This window comes from Pongo pygmaeus, chromosome 17, assembly GCF_028885625.2.
Source record: "Pongo pygmaeus isolate AG05252 chromosome 17, NHGRI_mPonPyg2-v2.0_pri, whole genome shotgun sequence".
NCBI lineage: Eukaryota > Metazoa > Chordata > Mammalia > Primates > Hominidae > Pongo > Pongo pygmaeus.
Window position 1 is genome coordinate 22,207,081 of NC_072390.2, and position 10,880 is coordinate 22,217,960.

At 38.6% G+C, this 10,880-nt stretch overlaps 1 protein-coding gene across 8 annotated transcripts in view; it reads left to right on the forward strand.

The window, feature by feature from the left end:
• PTPN2 (protein tyrosine phosphatase non-receptor type 2) overlaps window positions 1-10,320 on the forward strand; it is a 99,620-nt gene extending 89,300 nt beyond the window's left edge. For 3 of the 8 annotated variants that reach the window (XM_054460995.2, XM_054460993.2, XM_054460999.2), the window contains 2 exons: window positions 1,326-1,427; window positions 9,954-10,320. In XM_054460995.2, coding sequence (XP_054316970.1) covers window positions 1,326-1,427; window positions 9,954-9,975 — 124 coding nt within the window. In that variant the 3' untranslated portion in view covers window positions 9,976-10,320. Of the gene's footprint in view, window positions 1-1,325; window positions 2,555-9,953 lie in introns of those variants that run through there. The other 5 variants (XM_054460991.2, XM_063653366.1, XM_054460998.2 and 2 more) reach the window with 3 other exon arrangements.
• The last annotated feature ends 560 nt before the right edge of the window (window positions 10,321-10,880 follow it).

A 10,880-nucleotide genomic window follows, 5' to 3' on the forward strand; every position in this document is an offset into this window, starting at 1 on the left:
TAGTAACCTATATGTTGCTAGTGGCCGTGTTTTTGTTTTTGTGTGTGTGTTTTCATGGAGAGGCAAGACTTGCTATATTGCACAAGCTGGACTTGAAATTCCTGGGCTTAAGCCATCCTCCTGAGTAGCTGGATGGCATTATTATTTATATAGAACCAGAACTAAGTATCTTGGGAGTCAGAGACCTTACACTGAAACAAAATTTCTGAGACCGGACGCAGTGGCTCATGCCTGTAATCCCAGCACTTTGGGAGGCTGAGGTGGGCGGATCACTTGAGATCAGGAGTTCAAGACCAGCCTGGCTAATATGGTGAAACATCATCTCACTAAAAATACAAAAAAATTAGCCAGGCGTGGTGGTGCACATCTGTAATCCCAGCTACTTGGGAGGCTGAGGCAGAAGAATTGCTTGAACCCGGAAGGCAGAAGTTGCAGTGAGGCAAGATCGCACCACTGCACTCCAGCCTGGGCAACAGAGTAAGACTCCATTCCCCCCCCGCACCCCCCCCCCAAAAAAAAATTTCTGTATTGACTATGAAAATGGGAAGTAGAAATGTGTATGGTCAAATAAAAGAATATGTGCTCCCACAACAGAATATTCATGGGAATATTAAATAGCTAGCTTTTATAAGAGCCTTAACCATCAAACGTGACCGGAAAATGGGATCAGATGCAAGCGGTAGCCCCTTGTCTTCCCACTCCTGCTTCTGCTGACTAGTTAACAAGGAAGGAAAGAAAACTAACAGTCATCAGTTCACGTGTCAAGAAAGTACCTTGCTTATTTTCAGGTCCCACTAAAAGCAGTTATATAAAACTGTACCAGGAATGGTTGTCAAGGTACATCTCTGAATCATTTAAGAATATTGAGGCTTTTCTTGGCCGGGCGCCGTGGCTCACACCTGTAATCTCAGGACTTTGGGAGGCCAAGGCGGGTGAATTGCTTGAGGTCAGGAGTTCAAGACCAGCCTGGCCAACATGGCAAAACCCTGTCTCTACTAAAAATACAAAAAATTAGCTGGGCATGGTGGTGCACGCCTGCAATCTCAGTTACTCAGGAGGCTGAGGCACGAGAATCACTTGAGCGTGGGAAGCAGAGGTTGCAGTGAACCAAGATTGTACCACTGCATTCCAGGCTGGGTGACAGAGCAAGACGCTGTCTCAAAAAAAAAGAATATTGAGGCTTTTCTCTTCATTATTCCAGTGTTCAAGTAGGGTGAAAACTATGTGGATGTGGATGGTTTTATTTGCGCCTAGGTCCTCTGTGTTAGAGTACTCAAGTCCTGCTCTGTGTGCAGTTCCTTTTACTTGTTTTTATTTCTTCATAGTGCTCTACGGAAACGTATTCGAGAGGACAGAAAGGCCACCACAGCTCAGAAGGTGCAGCAGATGAAACAGAGGCTAAATGAGAATGAACGAAAAAGAAAAAGGTGGTTATATTGGCAACCTATTCTCACTAAGATGGGGTTTATGTCAGTCATTTTGGTTGGCGCTTTTGTTGGCTGGACACTGTTTTTTCAGCAAAATGCCCTATAAACAATTAATTTTGCCCAGCAAGCTTCTGCACTAGTAGCTGACAGTGCTACATTAATCATAGGGGTTTGTCTGCAGCAAACGCCTCATATCCCAAAAACGGTGCAGTAGAATAGACATCAACCAGATAAGTGATATTTACAGTCACAAGCCCAACATCTCAGGACTCTTGACTGCAGGTTCCTCTGAACCCCAAACTGTAAATGGCTAAAATAAAGACAATGATGTTTGTTAAAAACTGGTAAATTTTGCAACTGTATTCATACATGTCAAACAGTATTTCACCTGACCAACATTGAGAAATCCTTTATCACAGGATTTGTTTTTGGAGGCTATCTGGATTTTAACCTGCACTTGATATAAGCAATAAATATTGTGGTTTTATCTACATTATTGGAAAGAAAATGACATTTAAATAATGTGTGTAATGTATAATGTACTGTTGACACGGGCATCAACACTTTCTATTCTTAAGCATTTCAGGGTAAATATATTTTATAAGTATCTATTTAATCTTTTGTAGTTAACTGTACTTTTTAAGAGCGCAATTTGAAAAATCTGTTACATAAAAAAATAAATTGTATGTCGATTCAATTGTACTGGATACATTTTCCATTTTTCTAGAGAGAAGTTTGATATGAGCAGTTAGAAGTCGGAATAAGCAATTTCTACTATATATTGCATTTCTTTTATGTTTTACAGTTTTCCCCATTTTAAAAAGAAAAGCAAACAAAGAAACAAAAGTTTTTCCTAAAAATATCTTTGAAGGAAAATTCTTCTTACTGGGATAGTCAGGTAAACAGTTGGTCAAGACTTTGTAAAGAAATTGGTTTCTGTAAATCCCATTATTGATATGTTTATTTTTCATGAAAATTTCAATGTAGTTGGGGTAGATTATGATTTAGGAAGCAAAAGTAAGAAGCAGCATTTTATGATTCATGATTTCAGTTTACTAGACTGAAGTTTTGAAGTAAATACTTTTCAGGTTCTTTCTACTTCAATAAATAGTATGATTATATGCAAACCTTACATTGTCATTTTAACTTCTTAATGAGTATTTTTTAAAGCAAACTGTTTAATGAATTTAACTGCTCATTTGAATGCTAGCTTTCCTCAGATTTCAACATTCCATTCAGTGTTTAATTTGTCTTACTTACTTGAAATTGTTGTTATACATTTAATTGCTAGGAGGCATGGATAGCATACATTATTATGGATAGCATACCTTATTTCAGTGGTTTTCAAACTATGCTCATTGGATGTCCAGGTGGGTCATCAAGAGGTTACTTTCAACCACAGCATCTCTGCCTTGTCTCTTTATATGCCACATAAGATTTCTGCATAAGGCTTAAGTATTTTAAAGGGGGCAGTTATCATTTAAAAACAGTTTGGTTGGGCACGGTGACTCACGCCTGTAATCCCAGCACTTTGGGAGGCTGAAGCGGGCAGATCACCTGAGGTCAGGAGTTCAAGACCAGCCTGGCCAACGTGGTGAAACGCCGTCTCTACTAAAAATGCAAAAATTAGCTGGGCGTGGTGGAGGGCGCCCGTAATCTCAGCTACTCGGGAGGCTGAGGTAGGAGAATTGCTTGAACCCAGTAACAAAGGTTGCAGTGAGCTGAGATCACGTCACTGCACTCCAGCCTGGGCGACAGAGCGAGACTCCATCTCAAAAGAAACAAACAAACAAACAAAAAACAGTTTGGGCCGGGTACGGTGGCACACGCCTGTAATCCCTGCACTTCGGGAGGCCAAGGCGGGCGGATCACGAGGTCAAGAGATCGAGACTGTCCTGGCCAACATGGTGAAACCCCTTCTTTACTAAAAATACAAAAATTAGCTGGGCATGGTGGTGCATGCCTGTAGTCCCAGCTCCTTGGGAGGCTAAGGCAGGAGAATCACTTGAACCCAGGAGGCAGAGGTTGCAGTGAGCCGAGATTGCACCACTGCACTCCAGCCTGGCAACAGAGCAAGACTTCATCTCAAAAAAAAAAAAAAAAAAAAAAAAAGTTTGAAAACCATTGGTATAGATAGATATTTTGAATTGATTTGCATAGTCTCCTTGAATGTGTTAAATTATGTTGAAAGTATGAAAGCAGGATGTAGGTGGTACTACATATTAAATAAGATTTATATAACGTGTGCCTGTGTCCTGATTCAGTATTACTGTGTCCTGTAACCTTGAAATGGAGAGGAGGTAAGAGGGACATTTTTTTATGTCTGTCTGCATTAAACCTGTGTTGAGGCATCCAAGACCCTTACATTTCAGGTTGTTATTGGTTTAAAACCTCTTTCCAGTTTGCATTGGTTTGTCTTTGCTAAATACAGTATGTTACTCTGTAAGTCAGATACAGGTAGACCTTATGACATTTCCAGTTGAAATTAGGCTTGCTTTCGGTACACAGATGAAGACTTAAGGAAGCCAGTGCCAGAGAGGATGTGCCTCACCCCTCAGCTGGCTGAATGCGCTTCATTGGCTTACGCTTTGCTTTCTGTCCTTCTGGGTGGTGTCGCATATATTTTTAAAACCACATTCAGTGTGATGAACACTTGTTGGTACGCTTCTAAGGTTAGTCATCTTTCCTTCTCTGAGCAGATCCTTGAGAAGGGCATTGACAGTGGATGCTTTAAATAGTGTTCAGATTTTACCAGTAATAATATTTTTTGGTGGATGTCATGAAAACACATGACATCGTGTTGCGCCCATGATCATTATCCTGACTTTTTATTGAATGAGGTGTGCTGGTCAAAGAGACAGACGTGGCTGCCTTCTCTGGTAACAGCCAGAGGAAAAAGTTAGCAATTCTAGATGGGTTCTACAGCTTTAAAAAACTTGTTGTATCCTTAGGTCCTCATAATATTAAATATTTTCTCATTTTAACAGATTTTAAGAGTCAGATATATACTTCAATGAGGTAGTGTTGCTTCTTAAATAGGTTAAGGAAGAAAAAATTTAAAAAGAAAACAGGTTTATTTTATTTTCAGGAGTTTTTAATTCATGTCTAGTTCATTTCCACTCATATCTATGTCTGCTAATAGATTGACAGCAACCTTTGGTTTAATGATGTGTTCTCTAGCTACACCAACAAGTTATGTATTCCTTTCCAATGTTAGCCAAGTATTTATTTTATGTTAGCCTATGACTGAATTTTATCTATGCACATATATAGAATGTAAAAATATAATTCTCCATGTTTAATGTATCCATATAAAAATGAAAATACCCATTTTCTGCATTCTTAAAGGGTTAAGAAAAGTAACATGTAATAAGTACATGGAGGACTTTAGAGCAATATAAAAACCATTTCTTGTGTTAGAGGAGATTTTATACATTTGTCAGGTTTTCTGCCTTTGGGTCCTTTTATGTTCTTAGTCCATTTCATTATTGTTTTAATATTTCTACCAAGGAATGAACAAGAAAAGAGAAAGGAAGAAAAAAAATGTGTTAATCATTTTCTTTTAATGGTATGTCAGCAGAAGGGGTTCTGACTCTAAGCTAATGTGCACTTGTGCCTGTCCTCTTTGTCTTAAACTAAAGTTGGTAGTATGAATCGAAAAATGTGTATTGGTTTAAAAAGTAGTTTATGATATGAAACGGTCTTCCAGTTTTTACATCAACTCCTTTGCTTTCAACAGTCAGTTCAAAGCACCATTTATTGATGGTTTACTGTATGCCAGACACTGTATTTTTTCTTTACATATTACCCTACTTAATCCTCAACACAATTTTATGAAGTAGGTATTGTTAGCCTGAAACTGGCATTTCTCCATCCTTTTATGGTGCTGTCTTTGAAAAGTCTCAGATGTGTAACATGTCCTAGAAGCAGATAATTCTCAAAGGAAGACTGCAACTGCAACTCATTTCCCTCTGAGAAAAAATATCCCTGACTCGATTACATACCTAGTTCCAGACCAGAATCTGGTGGTATTAAAAGTGTTTTGGTTGACTGTTGTATACCATAATGAGTACCTACATTCCCAAATTGCCTGCCTGGTTGTTGTACAGACTTAAAAATCTAGCCTGCCTTGATTTTTACTTTTCAGATACACGTTTAAAGAGATTTTTGCTGGTCACAGTAGCTCACACCTGTATTCCCAGAACTTCGGGAGTCCAAGGTGGGAGGATTGCTTGAGCCCAGGAGTTTGTTGAAGACCAGCCTGGGTCTCCACTTAAAAAAAAAAAAAAAAATTTAGCTGGGTATGTTGGCACGTGCCTGTAGTCCCAGCTACTCAAGAGGCTGAGGCAGGAGGATCACATAAGCACAGAAGTGTGAGGCTGCAGTGAACTGTGATGGAGCCATTGCACTCCAGCCTGGGCAATAGAGGAGACTTGTCTCTCTATATATATTTGTCTCTGTCTCCCTCTTGCTCTCTCTCTCTCTCTCATTATACATATATACATATATATACACACACACAGAGAGAGAGATATAAAAGATATAAAAATATATTAGTTATTTTAAAGATTATTTATAAATATATGTTTTTAAAAATATAGTCTATTATAAGCCAAATGTCATTAGGCATGTAGTCCATTTCTTTCTATGTTCAGGCAGGAGTTCCAGTTCTATAAACATTGGTTTATCTTTTTTTCTAGCAGGTGCACACATGGGTTCTCAGTGATGTGTAGCCAGGGCATAGATACCTCTCAGTCTATTGCACCCTGCAGGGGGAGATGTCTGAGGTCATCCCTCGCCTGGCTGTGCTTGATGCACAGTGCATAGCAGAACTAAGTGCATAGCAGAAATGCCTGTTCTGCATTCCCATTTATACATCAACAGCTAATAAAGTCTCTTTTACTTTTAAGAAACCCTTAATTGGCTTTGGCGTATTTACATGGTAGGGGCCTAGAATTTTATAAATAAAATTTTGAAGAATAGAAATGTATTTTTCCACGATTTGAAAACCACCTGTATGGTTTACTCTGGAGTTGACCTGTTCCACTCATCCTTCTCCCCAGTGCATTTGTTTCGTTTCAATTCCACTTTCCCTTATACCTATCTTCAAAGCAGTGTCTATGGGACAGCATTGCCAAGAGCCCGGACTGGGCCTGGCTTGGTAACTCACTCCTGTAATCCCACCTCCCCCTAGAAGTGCAGATATACTAGAAATTACAGCTGTCTTTGTTCCAATGAATATGTATAAGGGGTAACATGCCTTGGAGGAAAGCAGCTCAGATTGTGTGGACTCCTCAATCCCTGCTCTACCAAGAGCTCTCCAGTTCCAGAACTGTACACTCAGTGGCTATGTTCTGTGTGCCTGCTCCCAATACAGCCATTATGTCATTCATCCAGATTTGAGAATTTAAGCTTTTCACTCCTCTTTGGGTAGTATTATTTAAGTAAGAACTTCTAGGAAAATAGTATGAGTTTGGTTATTTTTCCCTTGGCAGCAGGAATTTTGTTAATATTTAGCACATTCAGATTGCTCCAAGAACAGCATTGAGCAATGCTGCACGTGTGCTTTCTCCTAAGGCTGTCTCCCCTGGCGCCTGGGTTCTGCAAAGACTCATTGTCCTTCAGGGAAGGGAGCATTTTTCCTCACTGCCAATGCTGAGCCTTTTCTCCTGCTGTATACTATTTAGCCCAGCATGAAGCCATTGCCGACTGTAAGGAGTGATGGATAGAAGTGTTTACTTGGTTTGTGAGGCCTTGTCTCTAAAGGGTAACAATCTGACAAGGAAAACATTTCAAAGAGCCCTGACCAGGCCTGGCTTGGTAACTCACTCCTGTAATCCCAGTACTTTGGGAGGCCGAGGCTGGAGAATCATTTGAGCCCAGGAGTTCGAGACCAGCCTGGGCAACACGGTGAAACCCCACTCTATTAAAAAAAAAAAAAGAGCCCTGACCCTCTCTGGCAATCCATTGGGAGAATTTGAAAAGTTCAAACTTTTGAACTCTTCCTACTTTATTTTTTTAAATTTAGAATGGAAGGTGGGAATTATGCAATTTGGTGAAGATGTTACAGAAACTGCTTCAGGACTTTCTGGTTTTACGTTATACAGTATGTTTTGAGGAGCTCCAAGAATTGCACAGGAATTTTTTTTCTTTATACAGACCATTTTTTAAAGACACATCAAGTTATTCTTTATTGTGGCTCTAATTTGGCATATTTTTCAGACACAGGTTGCTCTTGATACATCAAATTTCTGCTATTAAAAACTTCAGTTATTTTGAGTTTGGTGAATTCAGGAGAGGGAACCTAGGTAAGTCATCTGTAGGGCATCTTTGCACCTTAAGAGAAGTTTCTGATTAGCCTCAATTCAGTTTAGTAGAATATTAGTGTGGATATCTGGTGGCAAAACCTATTCTTGGTGCAATTTGGCTTTTCGTGGCCTCAGGCATAGAGCTGACTTGGGAGTGGACCCTCTGTCCACACCCACCCGGCCCTTGCGCCTTCCTAGCATAAAGCGGTGTGTCAGAGCCACTGTCTCCACAGAAAGCACCACGTTTGTTTCATTTGACTTATTTGAACTCGTTTCTCTTGCCTTTGCCTTTTTAAATAAAAATAGCAAAAATTGATTCAAGTGAATCTATTAGAATTTTCTAAAATGGAGCCCATTTGTCTTTTCAGTCTTGCAAGTAAAGTCTTTAAAACAATTAACCCTCCCAATGATTTAACCATATTTTCTTACCCCCCCAATAATATTTACAAAGAAATAATAACGTGAATTTTTTAAAACACTGTCCTTCAGTTGTTATAAATGATAGTTCATTCTTGGTAAGTATATCTGTAACAAAATACTGGGGAAGGACATGAGGTGTGGTGAGCACTTAAAATTCTGCCAACCAGCTTAAATACATAATCTAAATTTAACCCATGTAACACCTCTTCTAGGTAGACAGCATTCTCCCTATATTCAGATGAGAAAACTGAGTCAAAGAATAAGTAACTTGCCCAAGATTACACAGCTAGTACATGACAGAACTGAGATTCACTCTGCAATCTGTAGACTTCCAGTAACTCCAAACCTCATACTTTTTCTTTTATGTTACACTGACTCTGTTTTTAATGGAATATTTAAATGAGATATTTAAGTGGGAAAGTAATAGACAACCACTCTTACCTGTTAAAATCCAGAGTAATTCTCTGTTTTTTAAATGGAGCATATTTAAAAAACTTTGTGCACCAGTTTGAACTACCACTGCAACAGAGAAATACTAGAACATCAGAGTATTCTCTAAACCAGATCATTATTTCATTCACTTTGATTGAATTGAGTTTATTTTAAAAAGACTTCTGGATGCATGGAAAACATATATATTTTGCAGCACTCAGAATCATTAAAAAGTACCTTCAGCCACTTTGGTTCAGGTTCTAAAGATTCACGTAATGAACATCCATAGTAGTTTTGGGCTCACAGTTATCTAATGAGAATGTTTTCTTGATGACTTGACATTTCTCCGTCAGTGTTGGATAATCAGAGAAAAAAAGGACTGTTCAGAACACCAAGGTGCTTGGTACAGTTATGCCAAGTACCCTGTCTTTAAAGGGAGTAGTCTAATTCTCAGCATTTGGGAGTTTTTGACTGCGTGTGTGGATATGATTTGTATTTCCTATTTATTAATATATATGTGAAGATACAATACTGACAAGTATGTAGATTTGGAGGTTTTGCGGTACTGAGGGGAGTTGGGGGAAGAATGGAAATACCATTGACCTCCTAAAAAGTTCAGTTACTTGCAAAGTTTGGGAGGTGACATCAAAAACTCAACTGCCCTTACAATAGTCATTCCATCTGTCTGTTGCTTATTTGAATTCTCATTTATTTTTACTTTATGGCACTAAAATACAATAAGTCTGTCAATTATTTTATGTCTTTTATATTAGTAGTAGCTTAAGATTGGGTCACTTCATTTCGGTAGATATAATTGTTAGTATTATCCTTCAGGACAAAAAGCATCTGCTAACAACCTGTGATTTAAAAATATAGGCCAACTTTATGTTCAAACATTATGTTGATAATATTTTTAGCAGTATTACACAGTGGAGGTCCAAATTGGATTAGACTTTTGCATTGAATTCCAAAGTATTGGTAAGTCTAGCACATACTATAAAGTCTTGCTAAATTCTTGTGGGTACATTATTTTTAAAACCTGTCTGTCTGTCGGTATCACACAGAGGTCACTTCTTGAGTAAAATAAGATGACCTTAAGAATTCACATAATTCTTGAAGAAGAATATAAGTCATGATGCTTCCACATAAGGCCGTGTCACACCACCATCGTTTGGAAATCCAGCACCTCAGCCGTTTTACCAAGATAACAGTGCAGCACTTAGTGTGGTTGAATGTGTCATGTGGGAATGATTTTTGGTCGCCTTTTCAGTTCATTGTTAGTCCTTTTATGTTTGTGTGCATCTGTGTTCGTCTGTGTGTTTGGTAAATATGAATTGAATAGATGACTTCTTATTTTATGTTTTAGGCCAAGATTGACAGACACCTAATATTCATGACTTGAGAATATTCTGCAGCTATAAATTTTGAACCATTGACGTGCAAAGCAAGACCTGAAGCCCACTCCGGAAACTAAAGTGAGGCTCGCTAACCCTCTAGATTGCCTCACAGTTGTTTGTTTACAAAGTAAACTTTACATCCAGGGGATGAAGAGCACCCACCAGCAGAAGACTTTGCAGAACCTTTAATTGGATGTGTTAAGTGTTTTTAATGAGTGTATGAAATGTAGAAAGATGTACAAGAAATAAATTAGGAGAGATTACTTTGTATTGTACTGCCATTCCTACTGTATTTTTATACTTTTTGGCAGCATTAAATATTTTTGTTAAATAGTCTTATGTTGGTTTGTGTGCATTATCTTAGGACAGCTCTGCTTCGAATAATGAATATTTTCCTGTGGGTTTATAATTTCTGTAACAAGCAATTGACATATTCGAGGCGGGTAGATCACTAGAGATGAGAAGTTTGAGACCAGCCTGGCCAACATAGCGAAACTCCATCTCTACTAAAAATACAAAAAAATTAGCCAGGCCTGGTAGCAGGCGCCTGTAATCCCAGCTACTTGGGAGGCTGAGACAGGAGAATCACTTGAACCCAGGAGGCAGAGGTTGCAGTGAGCCAAAATCGCACCACTACATTCCAGCCTGGGCAATGAGTGAAAACTCCGTCTCAAAAAAAAAAAAAAAAAAAAAGGTTTTTATAGTTGCCCTTCAATAGTCTTTCTATTCTTAATAGTACAGGTTAGGTGAAAGCAATAATAGAAGAGTTATGATATTCCTTTGTTACTTGGGAGAATATTAATATGGATAATGGTATTGCCTTAAGGTCGACATTAATTTCAAGCAAGTACAGCAGTTCAGGGCAGTTTTTAAAATCACAGCATCATTCCTGTGTT